The sequence below is a fragment of the Rattus norvegicus genome, chromosome 2 (assembly GCF_021556685.1).
Source record: "Rattus norvegicus strain SHRSP/BbbUtx chromosome 2, alternate assembly SHRSP_T2T, whole genome shotgun sequence".
NCBI classification, from domain to species: Eukaryota; Metazoa; Chordata; class Mammalia; order Rodentia; family Muridae; genus Rattus; species Rattus norvegicus.
This window is the reverse complement of record NC_141535.1, coordinates 195,697,417-195,717,188: the sequence shown is the minus strand read 5'-3', so window position 1 is coordinate 195,717,188 and position 19,772 is coordinate 195,697,417. Positions and strand designations below refer to the sequence as shown.

Here is a 19,772-nt window from a genome sequence, read left to right as displayed (position 1 = left end):
AAGAAGTTGTGCATATGAATTCATAGTAGTTATAACAGCATGTACCAACATATCCACAACCTCAGGGCAGACAGAATATTATCACGAAAGGGAAGGTTGGCAAAAGGTCCTATCCCTATCTGAAGCCACTAGTGCCAATTGATAGCCTCTGGGAGATCTGTTTTTCTGAAGGGTGTGACTCCTAGTAGGTAAACCTTACTAAACTTTACTGCAGTGGATGCCCACATACCCAAAAATATATTGACAGCACTAATTATATCAAAAATGGGTTTAAAACAAAAACAAGGACACTAGGTTGCATAGGTAGAGAAAGGGGGAGCATCTAGGAGGGCTTGGGAAGACAATAGTATGATTTGAATACATTATACAAATTCTTAAAATTAATTTTAAAATAAGTAAATTAGATAGATGATAGATAGATAGATAGATAGATAGATAGATAGATAGATAGATAGATAGATAGATAGAGCAAGCGAGCTTTGATCTGTTACATATCACAAATCTTTCAGTTAGGAATAACATCTTCAAAAGCAATGGTGCTAGTAACTACTGATCCAAAAGTTATAATGTAGGTATCTATTTACCCCTCTCTTTTACCTGTTTTTCAAGTCATTGAAAGCTTTATAGAGAGTAACATCATTCCATTCTATGGTGGTGATTTGATTGTTCTGCATCCCAGCAAAGGCATAGATCAGGTGAGTACACAGGCAGGGATTAATGTCATCAGGCTTGAAACTCCCCAGGCCTGGCCGATACTGGGCCCAGTTGGTGAAGTAGCATACCAGATTGTAGGCAGACCCTGTGGTGATCAGGAAAAAGTATGATGTTCTGGTGTATTTGGTACTGTGAAAGCAGTTTGAGTTCTGCTTCTGTTTCCCTCCATGCCTCAGAGCCCTGATTTCTAAGTGTAAGTGTCTACTGTGAACACTCTTACACATAAATCAAGAGATGATAAAAATACATTTGGGGATCTTGAAACAAAAATGACCATAGTTCATGAAGCTCAGTGGTCCTATAAAAACCAGTGGCTGAGAATTTACAACTCTTAGGTGGTCACACTATAAAGACTAGCAGTAACAGCTGAGTTAAGAGTCTACTCCTGCCATAAGGCAAACCCATGTCTCTAATATGTTTTATCTCCTGGTACCTTTTTCCAAATATAATAATTCTGGAATGTATTTTTACTTAATTTTATTAATCAGACAGTTGCATTGTACAAATTAAGATATTTAAGCTTTATGGTAGTTGTTTTGTCAAAAGTAAAACATGGAATCAGCAACTTACCCAGCTGAACATTCAGCAGAAGAACCAGACCTAGAAACAGAAAACAGATATTTATTCTGAAGCAGTTGCCTGAATCGTCTAGGATATAATTCTAGAGCTTTATGGTCCATCCTGCTTACCATGTGTTGTGGCAGCCCAAGTGAAACTTTTCAGTTGTGTAAAGGGGTGATCTTTTCAGTAAACATTCTTTGATCTACACTTTACCATTTGGTCAAAAATGGTCACTATCCTATTCTACATTCTGCACCATAATTTTTGTAAATGTGATGCCTACTCTGAGTGAAGCTGCCCTGGATCTAGAGAACTTCGTGCCACTTGAGTGTGGGGACCACAAGTTTGAATCACTGTCAAGAGAACTGGGCCACTTATCTCAGCATCTTTTATATACCAGGCTTTAGAATACCTTTGAAAAAGGCTTCAGAGCATAACAAAGTTTTTAAAACACAAATTTAGAGTAGCTTGTAAGTTTTAGACATGAATTGGCTCTAAGGAACTACTAAATCAACCACTTATGCAATGTCTGGGAGTGACATGTTATCATCATCTCAGCAGGATTATAAAAGAAAATAAATAATTCAAAAGAAAGCAAAGCAAACTTGCATATCTCTATATATATATTGCTACTGGTTTGTTTGTTTGGTTGGTTGGTTGGTTGGTTTTGTTCTTGTTTTATCTCTAAAGGAGCTATTTCCTACTTACAGAGAAGTAAATAAACATAATAGCAATTTAAGGCAGGTAGTACAGGAAGATGTGTAGGAAAATGAATGGCTAGAAATGACAGAAAAAAAGACAAGTACTGAAAGACAATGAGACTTTCTTTTAGCACCATGCTAGAGAGCAAGAGAAAGGCTGATCGTATGAGGAAAGAACATTTGCGATGAGAAGAAAGAAATGAAAAGGTCAGAGGTATCACACACTGACTGTTTCCTGGTTATGAGATCCTAAGAGGAAAGGACACACAGCAAGGCCAAAGGTCTAGCTCTGACTACAGACTCACCTGTGACAAGAATGAGCTTGGCCATGTTGTCTTCAGTACTGCTCCAGCAGAACTTCAAATGGCTTTTTATACCACCTGAGTGCCTAGTTATCACAAGGGTTTCTAAAAGGTCAGGGCTTAAGCAAAATGTGTGCGTGACTAATCACTAAATTCACAGATCTCCCCTGCAGACATACCTACTCAGATTTCTCACCTCTATCCTCACCTTTCCTGACCTATATGGACAAACTAACACCATGTCCCCTTAAAAGTGTCATGTAGACCAACAGAAACAACCTTGAAACTTAATTGCTTTTTTGGCAGTTCCCAAGGTGGACAAACACCTGTTCATATACTGAAGTTGTTTCATTTTGTGGACATTTCATGCCTGGTGTAAAAGAATGTTATTAGAAAGTAAACATCAAAAGCCCTTGGAAATGATTAGCTGCTTTTCTTTTGTTTTCTTTTAAGGAACTTTCACAATCTGTGAAAGGTACAATCTGTGCCTAAAGAACTTTTCCTCTTTAAAGGTTGCTTCCTAAACATTCTCCCTATTCCTTTACTTAAGTGTTAAAACTATAAGGTAATTTGGTTTAAGAATTTATGAGTGGGAAATTAATCCTGATTTACCATTCCTTCTAGCAGATTTCTACTTTAGACAAAATGTTTTATTCATTATTCCTGACTATTGCACGAATTCATAGCTATAAACATAAACATTTAGAAGGCAGTCTGACACCATTTCCATTTTGCAAAACAATAGAAACAGGTTTTCCAAACTCTTGATTTGTACCAAACATAAAGGCTCTCCTGTAATACTGGCCTCAAATCCAACCACAACGCCACTGGTTAACCCCATAACAGTCACCTCACACTGGTACTAATGAAACCATCTTGCCTGACAGACCAGTATTAAAGCATATATCTCCTACTGCTTGTAAAAGGAAGAGCTTTTCTTCACCAACAACCTACACAGCACAATATGAAAGCTGGACGTTTCCAGCCTAGTTCCAACTTGATTTCTCTGTGCCCTACAGACAAAGGATGTAATTTCTTCAGCAAAAAGAACTAACAATATAGTTCTAGTGGGTGACCAAGAGCAATGGCAATAGCCTGAATTGTTCAGGGAGTATCATGGCCTTCCTGATTAACAACCATAGGAAATAACCCATGGTTAGGACTGAAATTTTTGTTCATTTAACCAATGGCTTCTGGAAACATCATCCACAAACATGAGATCTTTAGGAAAAGCACAAAAGTGTCAGTATCAACTAACTCAGACCCCACAGAGTTCACAGAGATGAAGCCATTTACCAAAAAGCATACATGGGCTGGCCCATGGTCCCCTGCACATAGGTAGTAGAGGACGGTCTTGTCTAACCTTAGTGGAAAAGGATGTGCTGTCCTGTAGAGACTCAATGCCCCAGGTAATGGGGAGCTTTGGGTGTGCAGGTGAGGAGGCGGGGAGCACCCTCTCAGAGGAGGGTTGATAGGGTGAAGAACTCTTACAGGGGGAACCAGAAAAGGGTATCATTTAAAATGTAAATAAATGAAACAATAAAAAAGTGGCAGTAAAAGCCACAGAGGTCCAGGGAATCTGAGAGCCCCATGAAGGCTCTGAGGGGTGATAGAGAAGCAGAAAAGGAGTCTGTAGGACAAGCAATAGTTCCAAAACAACTAAGTGGGAGGAAAACAAGTCTTGTGAGAAGAACTTTTAAATTGTGGAGTCACAAAATTGGATGGAAAGATGGCAGAGAATTATAAATCTGTACCCAGACTACAAATGCAAGTTGTTCTTGAAGAGCCCTGGGGCCACTGACACAAAACACAGGGAGATGTGTGCCAGCCTGATGCTCCTGCAGAAACAGGTCACTGCTGAATAGGGCTACCTCTAGGCCCAAAGGGCAACCAGCCTCTAACATGGAGCTGCTGGAGCTGCCCATTGTCCTCCTAGGGGACAGAGTGTGGGGCAGCAGTACTGCCAGCAGGCCACAGCATAAAAGTCGAGCCTGGTGAGCTTCAGGTTGGCAGACATCATATTGAGGGCAAGGAATGACACAAAAACTGCCCCTGACACCCTGTCTGTGTGTGTATGTGTGTGTATGCATGTTGTGTGGTGTGTGTGTGTGTGATATATGTATGTATGTATGTATGCATGCATGCATGTATGTATGTGTGTATGTTATACATATGAAATGCTGTATTACACACTCCAGTTTCCAATGCCACTACAATAAACAAATATTAAATAGAGAGGTGGGAAAGGTAAAGGAATGGAACAGAGAACAGTGGAGAGAGGTGGAACTAGAGATTCAAAGGTGGTGATAGGTATGAGAGAAAGCCCGGAGCTTGCACTCTGACTCAGCCCCAACATACTGCCCAGATGCATGATTGCTCTGGTTCTAAGCAACAAACATGTCCAAGATGAAGAATTACTCATTCTCTGGATTGTACCTCTTCAAAAGGGCTCTCTGGTCTATGCGATCACTGAAGGTTACTTGGATATCTGCGGTCTGCTGCCCCAGGCCCTGTTGAAGTTCAAGGTTCTTGCAGATGTCCATAGTCTTCCAGAACCTGGGAGCCATGTTGATGTCTCTAGCATGAAGACTATTCAGATGTCCCTGCTCTAGCTGCCTCCTGAGGCTATGCTAATGTCCATAGTCCTTGTCAAAATTGAGGGTCATGTCTGTGTTCATGATTCAACTGCAGCGAGAACCTATGATGATATCTGAGGCCCCTACCACCTCTAAAGGCCATGTTAATGTCCCTGGTCTGTACTGCTGCCTGAAGCCATGTTACTTGAGAGAGGGTGGGGGCTTGTTGATGTGAGTGTCCTGTGTTTCCATCTGAAACTATGCTTATGCCTTTGGCCTGTGCTGCTGACAAAGACTATGATGGTGTCTGTGGTCTGTGTAGCAGCAGAGGACTGTGTTGGTGTCTGTGGTCTGTATCAGAAAGCTGATATGGAAGACCATGTGGAAATCCATGATCTGTGCTATCACCAGAAACCATGTGGAAGTCATGATCAGTGTTCCCCCTGACGGTAAAGGGTGTTGAGGCTACTTTTCCCATTGTATTGATGACATCAGAATTATAGTTGTGAAAAATGAACATAGAAAGCTTCTGTGACAACCCCTACTCCCATCGCACCGCAACCCCTTTAGAAAGCAACAGCCTAAACAGAAAACCATCAAAGAGAACTCCTAAAAACTACTCAGGATGCTGAAGTGTGGCTCTCTACAACTAATGGATTCTCATGGGGGTCCAAGTAGGGAAGGATTAAGTTTTCCTTTAGGGCAGGCCATCAGGAATTTGACAATACTCTGTGAGTGTATTGGTCCCATTCCCTTCTCCTCTTCTTCTTCCTACTCTTCCTCCTATTCTTCTTCCTCCTCTACCTTCTCCTTCTCCTCCTCCTTTTCTTCTTCCTCTTCTGTTTGGGTGGGAAGGTCATAAGGGTGGGAAGGCAGACCTTGGAGGACTAGGAAGTAGAGTGCTAGGAGTTTGTGATGTGAAATTCTTAAATAATTAATAAAATTATTATGAGAAATTATGTGTATTAGGTTACCGAGTAATATATTTCCACATAGTTTTTCATACATCCTAAATTTGGATTAGTGATCCTTACACATATGTACATACATACATACATACATACACACACACATATTATCTTCTCTCATTCATGCCCCCATTTCATCCTAGTTAAAACCTCTCTACTTGCAGAATTTCTCTTTAATTCCATAACACATCTGTTCTGTCACATGGGTTCTACTTCTTTTTAAGGCCCATCCTCAAACCCAGAAGGTGATTTATAGCTTACTGGCCTCTGTAGACATTCCAAGTAAAATGTACAAATCTAAAAATCCAGAGCTAAAACATGTGTATGATAGAAACATGGCATTCATCTCTATGGGACTAGGTTAACTAGTCTATTTTCCAGTTTCGTCCGTTTCCCTACAAACATTCCATATATGTACCACATTTTTATTATCTATTCATCAGTTGATGTATATCTGGCCAATGTTATTTTCCAGCTGTTTGAAGTATTGCAATGATTAGAATGGACATGCCTCTGAAGCACAGTGACTCTTTTGGGTTCACATCCAGTGGTTGGGCTGGGTTATATTATAGCTTTATTTTTATCTTTTTCTGAAACCTACATGCTGAGTTCTATTATTTCTGTACCAATTTACATTCTTTATACCAATAGTGTACAATGGTTCCTTTTTCCCCCACATTTTATTCAGTATTTTTTGTCATTTGTTTTCTCTATGGTAGTCATGTTGACTATGGGTGTGATGGAATTTCAAAATAGTATTTTTCTTTTTTTGAGATTATATTACTACATCATTTCTCCCATCCCTTTCTTTTCTTCAAATCCTCCCATAGACACCTCTATCTCTCTTTCAAATACATTTGGATATTTTTATTAATTGTTGTTATAGGCATATGTGTATCTGTGTGTGTGTGTGTGTGTGTGTGTGTAAACATGTATAAATTCCTAAATATAACCTTCTCAGTCTATTTAATTCTATTATATGCATGTTTTCAGTATTGGCCATTTGGTAGTAGATAATCAACTGTTGTACTCTTGCCTGAAAAAGACTATTCCTCCTGCAGTTAGTGTCCTTTAGTTGCCTATAGTACTTTGTGCAACATTGAGGTACCTATACAAAACTTCAAAACTAATGAGTCACAAGGCAGATAATTTTCTTTTTTGACAAAACTGTGCTGACATAAAAAGTATTGCTTTAAACTTTTAATAAACTTGTAAAGCTAGAAGATAGATATTGAACATTAGTTAGGAACTGATCTTACTGAAAACACATATAAACATTTCTGCTGTATCTCCTTATTTGATTTTTTAGGAACTTTTGGAATGTAAAGATGTTTGGAATGACATGTGATCTTTATCTTGAGAAAGTATAAAAAGGTACAATAGGAAAGGGTTCCCCCTTTTTTCTCTCACCAATAAAGATTCAGAGTGTTTTTCTCTGTGAGAGTAGCTTTCTCTGGCTCCCAAAGAGTTAATGAACTCAGACCCACTAGCTAAATCAGAGAGTGACCTATAAGAAGAGAACAAAGAGCCAGATAAACAAGTCTTTACTTAATCCCTTACTGTTAAACAGCAGGTGTTGCTTGCCAGAAGCCAGTGGTTTCTGGTCACTGAATTAAGAAAGGTAAATATTTATTTTTAATTATTTTTAATCTTTTTTATAGTCCAGTTGTTATCCCCCTCCTGGTCCACCCTTCAACAGTTCCTCATCCCATTCCTCCTCCCCTGTCTCCAAGAGGATGTCTCCACCCATTGCCACCCTGCCAGGCTTCCCATTCCCTGCGACCTCAAGTCTCTCCAGGGCTAGGTGCATCTTCTTTCTCTGAGGTCAGACCAGGCAGCCCTCTGCTGTATATGTCTTGGGGGTCAACTCTTAGCAGCTAATGTATGCTGCCTGGTTGGTGGTTCAGTGTCTAAGAGATCTTGGAGATCCAGGTTAGTTGAGACTGCTGGTCTTCCTATGAGGTCACCCTACCCAACAACTTCTTTCAGCCTTTCCCTAACTCAACCACAGGGGTCCCTGACTACTGTTCGTTGGTTGGGTGTAAGTATCTGTGTCTGAGTCACGAATTTGTTGGACTTCTCAGAGGGCAGTCATGCTAGATTCCTGTCTATAAGTACACCATAGCATCAGTAATAGTGTCAGATCTTGGAGCCTCCTCTTGAGATGGACCCCAATTTGGGCTGATCACTGAACATCCTTTCCCTCAGTGTCTCTTCCATTTTTGTCCCTGCGGTTCTTTTAGACAGGAACAATACTGTATCAGAGTTTTTGACTGTGGAATGGCAACCCCATGCCTCCACTTGATGCCCTATCTTTCCCCTGGAGGTGGACTCTACAACTTTCCTCTCCTCATAGTTGGGCTATCTAGTGTCCCTCCCTTTGAGTCCTGAGAGTCTTTCTCTCCTCCTAGATCTCTGGTACTTTCTAGAGGGTCCCCGCCTCCTACCTGTTTCCATTCATTTTGCTGGCACTCAGAGTTTCACTCCTGCCCCCTCCATTAATACCTGATCATGTTCCCCCTTTCCTTTCTGACTCCCCTAACCCACCCAGGTTCCTCCCTCCTACTCCCTGGTTACTCCCTCCACCAAGCCCCCATCCTACAATATCCCACTTCCCTATTACCCCCTCCACCAGCTCCCCATCCCACATCAGCTGTCCCCCTACCCTTTGCCTGTATGAGAGAGCTCCCCCACCCACCACAACCCCCAATACTGCAGCATCCCCCTAGCTGGGGTATCAAGCCTCCCTGGGACCAAAGGCCTCCCCTCACACTGCTGTCAAGTAAGGCCATCCTCTGCTACATATATATTTGGAGCAATGGATCCCTCCAGGTACACTCCTTGGTTGGTGGTCTAGACTCTAAAAGAACTGGGTGGTCAGGTCAGTCTATGTTGTTCTTCAATGAGGTTTCAATCCCCCTCCACTACTCCAGTCCTTCCGCCAGCTCCCCTACTAGGTTCCTGAACCCAGTCTGATGGCTGGCTCCAAACATTCATATCTATATTGGTTAGTTGCTGGCTGGACATTCTCAGGAAGTCCTCCAGTTTCCTGTCAGCAAGCACCTCTTGACCAGGGCAACAGTGTTCGGTTTGGTGTTTGCAGACATAATGGATTCCCCAGGTGGGGCAGTCCCTGGTAGGCCCTTCCTTCAGTCTCTGTTCTATTTTTTGTCCCTGTTCTTCCTTTGGACAGGAACATTTCTGTCCAAAGATGACAGATGGGTGGGTGCCCCCTTTCCTCCACCAGCGTCCATGACTATCTGCTGGAGGAGGTCTCTACAGGATCTATCTCCCCCTTCTCTGCACATTTTGGCTAAAGTCATCTCCACTGGGTCCTGGGAGCCTTCCATTTCCCTGGTATCTGGGACCCTCCGGTGGCTAACCCCAGTTCCTCATGCCCCTGCTGCATATTTTTGTTCGATTTCCTGACCCCCTGTACCTCTCTCACATCTCCTCCCAATTCTGACGCTGCCATCCTCATTTCCTCCCCATTATTTCCCCCTCTCAGGTACCCCTTTCCCTCCACCTCTCACAATTGTCCTGTTCCCCCTCAAGGCAAGACTGAAGCATCCACACTCTGGTCTTCTTCCTTCTTCCTTCTATGCTCCCTATGTTCTGTGGTTGTATAGTGAGCATGGTAGACTTTTGGGCTAATATCCACTTATTAGAGAGTACATACCATGTGTGTTCTTTTGTGTCTGTGTTACCTCATTCAGGATGATATTTTTCTACTTCCATCCATTTGCCTATGCATTTCATGAAATTGTTTTTAATAGTTGAGTAGTACTCCATTGTGAATATGTACCATATTTCCTGCATCCATTCTTCTGTTGATAGACATCTGGGTTCTTTCCAGCTTCTGGCTATGAAATAAGAATAGGAATAAGGCTGCTATGAACATAGTGGAGCATGTGGAGCATTGTTTGAGTATATACCCAAGAGTGGTATAGCTGGGTCCTCAGGTAGATTTCCTATTTTCTCAGGAACCGATAGACTGATTTCCAAAGTGGTTTTACCAGCATGCAGTCCTCTTTCTCCACATCCTTACCAACATCTGCTATCACCTGTGTTTTTGATCATAGACAATCTGGTTGGTGTAAGGTGGGATCTTAGGGTCGTTTTGATTTGCATTTCCCTGATGACTAAGGTTGTTGAACATTTCTTTAAGTGCTTCTTGGCCATTCTGTGTTCTTTGGTTAAGAATTCTCTATTTACCTCTGTACTCCACTTTTTTAAACCAATAGAAAGTTTTTAATTGGCCAGCCTGCAAATACACTGGGAGTTTGGGATTCCAGTGTAGCATGAACTGATCAGTTCTTGGGGTGACCTTTTAAGCACAAAAAACATAGCTTCAATTAATATACTTCAGGCAACAAGAACATTTAGTCAGAAACAGACTACAGAAGTGAAAAGGCAAGGTTAGTACTTTGTATATTATCCTATAACTATGAATTTTGATGGGTTATGTCTTCATTTTGGCATGTAGTACTGTCTGCATGCTGAGTTTTATGGCCTGAATGGTATTTCTATCAGGGAAGCAGTTGAGCAAAGGTCTAGATCTCTGTTACAAATTACAGTTAATACAGTAACATATATATATATATATATGTGTGTGTGTGTGTGTGTGTGTGTGTGTGTGTGTGTGTTTGTGTGTGTGTGTATGTGTGTGTGTTTAGATAAGTAATAATTTTTAATTTTTTCTTCTTTTTTATTGGATATTTTTAATTTACATTTCAAATGTTATTCCCTTTCCCAGTTTCTCCAGACATAAGTCCCCTATCTCATCTCCTCCTCTTCTATAACATTGTTCCCCTCCCCATACACCCCGTCCCTCCCAACATTCCCCTACACTGGGGCTCCAACCTTGGCAGGACCAAGGGCTTCTCCTTCCATTAGTGCTCAACAAGACCATTCTCTGCTACATATGCAGTTGGAGTCATGGGTCAATCCATGTATAGTCTTCTGGTAGTGGTTTAGTCTCTGGGAGCTCTGGTTGGTTGGCATTGTTGTTCTTGTAGGGTTGCAAGCCCCTTCCACTCTTTCAATCCTTTTTCTAATTCCTCCAGTGGGGATCCCGTTCTCAGTTCAGTAGTTTGTTGCTAGCATTCACCTCTATATTTGATATGCTCTGGCTATGTTTCTCAGGAGACATCTATATCCAAGTTGATAAATTTAGATAATAATTTTTAAACTATTTACACTGTATTTATTTAAAGTGTACAATATGAAGAGCTTTTGAAATAGATTTTGTATATATTTAAGGTAAATAGAATATGATATCTTAATAAAAGTATACAATTGAAAGAAGCTACCACATCCATCGTCTTACAAAGAAATCCATTCCCCCAAGGAAATAGCAATAATCCACTCACAAAGGAAAGTTCATGATACAATACACTGCTATTGACTCCAGTCCTCATATTATGCATTAGATCTTTCTCCACAGGCAAGTATATCTGGAGAATATACTCGGTGATGGAACACTTGACCAGCATGCGTGCTGTCCTAAGTTTAATGCCCAATAGGAACAAAAGTAACTTTTCCTTTTTTTTTCTTTTTTTAATATTTTTTAATTTTATTTTTCTTGGATATTTTATGTATTTACATATTAAATTTTATCTCCTTCCCCTTCTCTCCAATATTCTCTCCACCCTCCCCCTGCATCTATGAGGATGCTCCCACTCTCACCCACCCACTCCCACATCAACACCCTTGCATTCCAGGATCTTCTAACTTTCATAGTCTCTGATGAGAAGTCTGGTGTAATTCTGATAGGTCTGCCTTTATATATTACTTGACCTTTTTCCCTTCCTGCTTTTAATATTCTTTCTTTTGTGGATTTGGTGTTTTGACTATTATGATATAGGAGGGATTTCTTTTCTGGGCCAATCTGTTTGGAGTTTTGTAGGCTTCTTGTATGTTCATGGGCATCTCTTTCTTTAAGTGATGGAAGTTTTCTTCTATAATTTTGGTGAACATATTTACTGGCTCTTTAAGTTGGGAATATTCACTCTTCTATGCCTATTATCCTTAGGTTTGATCTTCTCATCGTGTCCTGAATTCCCTGGATGTTTTCAGAAATTCAAAAAAAATCAGATCATATTGCAAAAGTCTATATACTCAGTCAGACTGGCTAAGGTGAAAAACTCAGGTGATAGTAGATGATGGTGAGGATGTGGAGAAATAGGAACACTCCTCCATTATTGATAGGATTGCAAGTTGATACAACCACTCTGGAAATCAGTGTGGACGTGCCCATAAAATTAGACATAGTACTACCTGAGGACCCAGCTATGCCACTCCTAGGCATGCACCCAAAAGGTGCTCTAACATATAGCAAGGACACATGCTCCACTATATTCATAGCAGCCTTATTTATAATAGCCAGAAGCTGGAAAGAATCCAGAGTCATTCAACAGAGGAATGGATATAGAAAATGTGGTACATCTACACAATGGAGTACTACTTAGCTATTAAAAACAATGACTTCGTGAAATTCATAGGCAAATAGATGGAACTAGAAAATATCATCCTTGGTGTGGCAACCCAATCACAAAAGAACATACATGGTATGCACTCACTGATAAATGGATATTAGCCCAAAAATTTGAAATACCTAAGAAAAAATTAATAGATCATATGAAGCCCCAGAAGAAGAAAGAGCAAAATGTGGATGTTTCATGCTTTCTTAGAAGGGACAACAAAATACTCATGGGAGGAAATACAGGGACAATGAGTGGAACAGGAACTGAAGAAAAGGTCATCCGGAGATCTATCCCATATGCAGCCACCAAACCTAGTCATTATTGCTGATGCCAAGAAGTGCTTGTTGACAAGAGCCGGATATAGCTGTCTCCTGAGAGGCTCTGCCAGAGCCTTACAGATACAGATGAGGATACTTGCAGCTAACCAATGGACTTGAACAAGGGGACCCCAATGGAGGAGTTAGAGAATGTAGAATGCTTATCAGTGTCTTGATTTTTCACAAACACTTTGTTTAATGCTTAACACTACCCTGCAAGGTGGCATGTGTGTTTTATTTTACAAATTTGGAAACTGCATCTATCGAACCTTTCCTACTCCTTACACCCAACATGTGATAAGAACAGTTTGAAGCTTAACAGTAGGAATAACTTCAGTCTCCATTTACATAGCACTTCCTCTTGTTCCTCACTTCATTCTTTCTACTGGTCCATAAAAAAAATTAAAAATGCAAATACAAGGAGTTTTCTTTTTGGTTTTATTTTTTGTTGTAGTGATAGTAGTAGTTGTATGTGCCTGTGTGTGTGTGTGCGTGTGTGTGTGTGTGTGTGTGTGTGTGTGTGTGTGCGTGCGTGCGTGCGTGCGTGTGTGTGTGTGTGTGTGAGTGTGTTTTTGAGGCTTGGTGAAGGATATGACTATAAGCCAATAGCAGACCCACCAGGAAAGGATTTTTTTCTTTAATTTATTTATATATTCATTCTACATCCCGATCGCAGCCACCAGACCCTCTTCTACTCCTAGCCCTACCTTACAAATACCTTCCCACATTACCCCTCCCTTCTCCTCAAAGGAGGATAAGCCCCCCCCCTTGTGTATTCCTATGCCCTGGGATATCCAGTTGAAGCAAGACTAAGCACATCCTCTCCCACTGATGCCACACAAGGCAGCCCAGCTAGGAGAAAGAGATCCAAAGTCAGACAGCAGAGTCAAAGGCAGCCTCCTCTCCTACTGTTAGGGAACTCACATAAGGACTAAGCAGCACATCTGCTTAGGGGGCCTAGTTCCAACCTATGCATGCTCTTTGGTCAGTAATTCAGTCTCTGTAAACCCCCATGGGCCCAGAATATTTGACTCTGTGGGTCTTCTTGTAGTGATCTTGTCCACTCCGGCTCTCTCTACTTTTACCCCGACTCTTCCACAAGGCTCCCTGAACTCCACCTATTGTTTAGCTGTGGATCTTCACAGCTGCTTCTATCAGCTCCAGGATGAAGTCTCTAAGAAAAGTTATGCCTGGTTATGCTCCTGGCTGTGAGCATAGCAGAGCATCATTAATAGTAAGAGGAGTTGGTTGGCTCTCTTACGTAGGATGGATCTTGAGATGGGCCAGTCATTGGTTGGCCATTCCCTCAATTTCTGCTCCATCTTTTTTTAAAGAGAATTTTTATATCTCAATCAAAGCCCACCCTCCCTCTTCTCTGCCCAGCCCCACCCCTACAAATCTCTCTCTCTAATTCATTCTTCTCTAAGAAGAAGGGGAAACCTCTTTGGTTGCCACCCTACCTTGAGGTATCTAGTCCCTACAGAAATAGACACAGTCTCTCCAAGAGGCCCAACCAGGCAGTTCAGGTAGGGGGAAGGGAATTCAATGGCAGGAAACAGAGACCAAAACAGCCCCTGCTCCACTTGTTAGGGGATCCACATGAAACCCAAGCAGCACATTGGCTACAACTGTGTAGGTAGTCTGGGTCCAGATCCTGCATGCTCCCAGTTGGTGCCCCAGGTTCTGAAAGACCCATGGTCCAGGTTAGTTGACTCTGTAGACAACATGTAATGTCCTTGAATCCTCTGGCTTACTAACTTCTATTCCCCACTCTTCTACAAGACTCCCTGAGCTCCACCTGATGTTTGACTGTGGGTCTCTGCATCTGCCTCCATCTGCTGCTAGGAGAAGCCTGTAAGGAGAGAGTAGTACTAGTTTCCTATCTGTAAACATAACAGAGTATCATTAATAGTGTCAGGAGTAGGCTTTCTCATATGGGACGAGTCTCAAGTTGGGGCAGTCATCAGTCCCTCAATCTCTGCTACATCTTTATCCTTGCAATTCTTGTAGGAAGGACAAATCTTTAGTTGAAGGTTTTGTGGGTGGATTGATGTCCTCCTTTCTTCCCCCTAGAAGTCCCATCTGGCCACAGGAGGTGACCACTTCAGTCTCCATATCCCACTCTAAAAGGTAAAAGGAATCTCACTTAGGGTCACCTCCACAGACTCCCCATATCTTCCTGTATACTAGGCCTCTAGCTAGTCAACAGAGATGCCTCCCACCAATTTCCATTCTCATTCACAACTATCTCTCTCTCTCTCTCTCTCTCTCTCTCTCTCTCTCTCTCTCTCTCTCTCACACACACACACACACACACACACACACACACACACGCACGCATGCATGATCGCCATTCCCATTCTTCTCCTTACTCCATCTCCTACTCAGTTCCCTCTCTGCATCCACTCCCAATCATTATTTAGCTTCCTCTTCTGAGTGAGACCCATTCATCCTCCCTTGAGACTTCCTTATTACCCTATTTTTGGGGGACTATGGACTATGCCATGGTTATCTGGCACTCAAGTACTAAATTAGATAGGTAGAGAGTAAGCAGTCAATCTGTCTGTCCCTGATTTTAGTGGAATTGTTTAAATTTCTGTCTACTTAATATATGTAGGATATTGGCTTGCTATATGTTGGCTTTATTATGTTTAGGTACACATCTTGTATTCCTGATCCCCTCAAGACTTAACATAAAGGGGGTTGGATTTTGTCAAAAGTTTTCTCAGAATCTAGTGAGATAATAATGTGATTTGTTTTCTTTCAGTTTGTTCATATGGTGAATTCCATTTTTAGGTATGAATAACTTTATTGTTCACATTTCATTAAAACTGCAATGGTCAATGGTCTATGTTATTCAGATTGCTAATATCCAAAAGAGGAGTCTGAGCAAAAGTATCACTTGGCTCAAATAACCAAAACCTGAACAGGAAAAAGGCATCAATCCAGACCCACTTTTGTTAGGGATCTTTGTTCTACTGTAGTCTCTGCTGCTTTGAGATACTCATTGTCTCAAATCAGCTTTATCTCAGGTGGCCAAGGACATAGCTGTACTCTGCTCAAAGTTCATAATACATCACCAGATACTCTGTGGGAAAAGCACAATTTTAACCACACTTAAAGCTAGAGAAACATTAAAGGATAGTTGTTCACAGCTGAGCCTGTGTTGTTACATGGAGTTCAGAGAGCCAGTTTATTACCAGAAAATATGAAGTTCAATTTTGCTATCTTCAAGGTTTCTGCCCTCTACTTAAATCTACATAATGTTAAAGTCTTAGGGTTAATTCATTATCATAAGTCCTGCCAAAGACTTCACCTGGGTTCTATGGAGGAGCTCTTTGATTTGAGTTTCTCTTATGTAGACTACATGGAGGGAAAGGCATTGTATAGATTCAGAGGTTGTCATTATCATCAAGGCAGAAGCATGGTAGCAGGGTGCAGGAGGAGCGGAGAGTTCTAACTCTTCATCTAAAGGCCACTAGGAGAACACTGGCTTCCAGGTAGCTAGGACAGGGATCTTAAAGCCCACACCCACAGTGACACAATTCCTCCAACAAGGTCACACATTCAAATATTGCTGTTCCCTGGGCCAAACATCTTCCAACCACCACAGTGACAGACAAAGCAAGAAAAAGATTTCAGGTGCCACAGATACATGAAATCAGGATCTCACCAGAAATGACAGGGAGAAACTGGGAGTTGACAACCCTGGAACTCCAGCTCCAGGAGATCTGTCACTCAGTGAGCACTCAGAAAGGAGGGTGCCATGGCCCAGGAAGATCCGAAGGGAATGCTTGCTAAGAGTTTTCATTTGTCTGCTGTATCATTCTGCAGTGCAAATAATGTCTCATTGAGCCCATCAAAGATGAAAGGCATGGGTCTGAGAGCCTCCACTCCTTGTCAGATGTGAAGGCTTCCAAATATTGGATATTCCAAAACCTGGACCCTACTCCATCATTTCAAAGTCCCTTAGCTGACCCAGTCACTGTAATGGTGGATTCCTATAAAAGCAACAGAGAACTGAGCCTTCAACACAGTCCACTCTTTCATCTGTTAATGCTTTTTTTTCTTTTATTTATATTCCAAGTGTTGTCCCCCCTCTGCTTTCAATCCCCCTACACAGATGTCTCCATCCCATCTCCCTTCACTTTGCCGCTGAAAAGGTGTGTCTCCACCCACCTACCCATCCTCACCTACCCGCCCACCACCAAGTCACCTCACCCCTTGTGAGAATACCCCTTCCCTGGGACACCAAGTTTCTACAAGATTAGGTACATCCTTTCCCACTGAGGCCAGACATGGCATTTTTCTGCTACATATGTTCTGGGGGGCCACAGACCACACCACAGATGCTCTTTGGTTGCTGGATTAGTCTCTGGGAGTTCCCAGGACAGTTGAGTTAGTTGAAGATGGGTTGGTAGCACAATCCCTAGTGTCTAGAACCATCCCTCCACTGGGAACATGTCTGTCTACTGAAGGGAGTCTCTTCATATTCCATATTCCTCCTGTTGGGTATTTTGACTAAGGTCATCCCCATTGAATCCTAGGAGCCTCTCACATCCCAGGTCTCTGGAACTTCCTAAAGGTTCCCCCTGCCACCCATCACAACAGCTGCATATTTCCATTCATTCTCATGGCCCTCGTGGATTCTCTCCTGTCTTCTCCCACACATGATCCTACCCTCTGTTCCCCTCCCCAAGCCTCTCCCACAGAAGTCCCTCCCTCCTGCCTTCCAAAATTTCTTCCCCTTCTTGAGTGGGATTGAAGCATCCATACTAGGTCCTTCCTTCTTGTAAAACTTCTTACATTCTGTAGGTTGTATCGTTGGTATTCTGTACTTTTTGGCTAATATCTACTTATTAGTGAGTACATACCATACATGTCCTTTTGAGTCTGAGTTACCTCACTCAGGATAATATTTTCTAGTTCCATCCATTTGCCTGTAATATTCATGATCTCCACAATTTTAGTGGCTGAATAGTATTCCATTGTATAAATGAACATTTTCTGTACCCATTCTTCAGTTGAGAGACATCTGAATTGTTTCCACCTTTTGGCTACTATAAATAAAGCTGCTATAACATAGTGGAACAAGTGTCTTTGTGGTATGGTGGAGCATCTTTTGGGTATATGCCCAGGAACAATATAACTGGATTTTCAGGTAGAACTGTTTCCAATTTTCTGAGGAACTGCCAGATTGATTTCCAGAGTGAGTGTACCAGTTTGCAGTCCCACCAGCAGTGGAGAAGTATTCCTCTTTCTCCACATCTTTGCCAGCATGGGTTGTCACTTGAGTTTTTGATCTTAGCCATTCTAATTGGTGTAAGGTAGAATCTCAGGATCATTTTAATTTGCATTTCCCTGGTGACTAATGATGTTGAACATTTTCTATGTGCTTCTCTGCCGTTCAAGATTCCTCTATTGAGAACTTTAGCTCTGAAGCCCATTTTTAATTGGATTATTTGGGGTTTGGGGGTTTTTTTGTATTTTTGGGGATTTTTTGGTTTTTCTTTTCTTTTTTTTTTGCAGGAGGGAGTCTAACTTCTTTAGTTCTTTATATATTTTGGATATAAACACTCTATTACGTGTATTAAATCATACTTGTATTCCTGAGATGAAGCCTACTTGATCATAGTGGATGGTGGTTTTCCGATGTTCTTGGATTCATTATGAGTATTTTATTGATTATTTTTGTATCAATGTTCATAATGGGTATTGGTCTGAAATACTCTTTCTTTATTGAGTCTTTGTGAGGGTGATGAGTCTGGCAATATTCTTTTTATTTCTAGTCTGTGAAATGGTTTGAGAAAAATGTTGTTAGTTCTTATTTGAAAGTTTCATAAAACTCTCAACTAAAAAATTCTGGCCCTGGGGATTTTGGGGTTGGAAGACTTTGTGAGGGGGAGGCTGGAAGACTTTTAATGGCTGCTTCTATTTGCTTTGTAGTTATACGACTATTTAACTTGTTTGCCTGATATTGATTTAATTACACTAAGTAGTATCTAAATAAACCATCCATTTCATTAAGATTTTCCAATTTTGGGGAGTATTATAAACTTTTGAAGTAAGACCTAATGATTCTTTGGATTTTCTTAACATTATATCTTCCTTTTCACTTCTTTTTTTTAACATTTTTTCTGCTTTTTTATTGGATAGTTTATGTATTGACATTTCAAATGTTATCCCATTTCCCAGTAGGCCCTCTTCCAAGACACGTCCCCCTAACATTCCCCTAAACTGGGGAAAAGAGCCTTCACAAGGGCCTCTCCTCCTATTGATGCCAGACAATGCCATCCTCTGCTACATATGCAGCTAGAACCATGAGTTCCCCCCCCCATATGCACTCATTGGTTGGTGGTTTAGTCCCTGGGAGCTCTGGGGTGTCTGCTTTGTTGATATTGTTCTTCCTATGGAGTTGCAAACCCCTTCACCTCCTTTAGTCCTTTCTCTAACTACACCATTGAGGAGCCCATTCTCAGTCTGATCATTGGCTACTATCATGCCCCTCTGTATTTGTCAAGCTCTGGCAAAGCCTGCAAAAGAGAGCTATATCAGGCTCCTGTCAGCATGCACTTCTGAACATCCCCAACAGTGCTTGGGTTTGGTAACTGTATGTGGGATGAATCCTCAGGTGAGGCAGGCTCTGGGTGGCTTTTCCTTCAGTCTCTACTATACATTCTGACTCACTATTTCCTCCTTGAGTATTTTGTTCCCCCTTCTTTTTTTATAAGATATATTTATTTATTTACATTTCAAATGTTATTCCCTTTACGAGTCTCTTGTTCATAAGACCCCATTCTCTCCCCTTCCCCCAAACGGGTGTTCCTCCCCATATATCCCCTTTATCACCCCCCTGACATTCCCCTGCACAGGGGTCCAACTGTGACAGGACCAAGGGCTTCCCCTTCCACTGGTGCCCCAACAATGCTATTCTCTGCTACATATGCAGTTGGAGCCTTGGGTCAGTCCATGTATAGTCTTTGGTTAGTGGTTTAGTCCCTGGAAGCTCTGGTTCGATGGCATTGTTGTTGTTATAGTGTTGCAAGAACTTTCAGCTCTTTCAATCCTTCCTCTGATTCCCCCCCAAGGGGTTCCTGTTCTCAGTTCAGTGGTTTGCTGCTAGCATTCACCTCTGTATTTGACATGCT

The 19,772-nt window shown here is 41.6% G+C and overlaps 1 protein-coding gene and 1 pseudogene across 7 annotated transcripts in view; one reads left to right on the top strand and one right to left on the bottom strand.

Annotated features, from left to right (window-relative positions):
• The window catches only part of Chia (chitinase, acidic), a 154,626-nt gene that overhangs the window by 24,958 nt on the left and 109,896 nt on the right, over positions 1-19,772 (bottom strand). For 4 of the 7 annotated variants that reach the window (XM_087614032.1, XM_087614039.1, XM_087614034.1 and 1 more), the window contains 3 exons: positions 9,628-9,685; positions 1,285-1,314; positions 598-799 (listed from right to left, as the gene is read on the bottom strand). In XM_087614032.1, the coding sequence (XP_087470158.1) occupies positions 598-799; positions 1,285-1,314; positions 9,628-9,685 (290 nt within the window). 7 annotated transcript variants of the gene reach the window in all.
• Positions 1-19,772, top strand: part of Chia-ps1 (chitinase, acidic, pseudogene 1) — a 264,086-nt pseudogene that overhangs the window by 147,535 nt on the left and 96,779 nt on the right.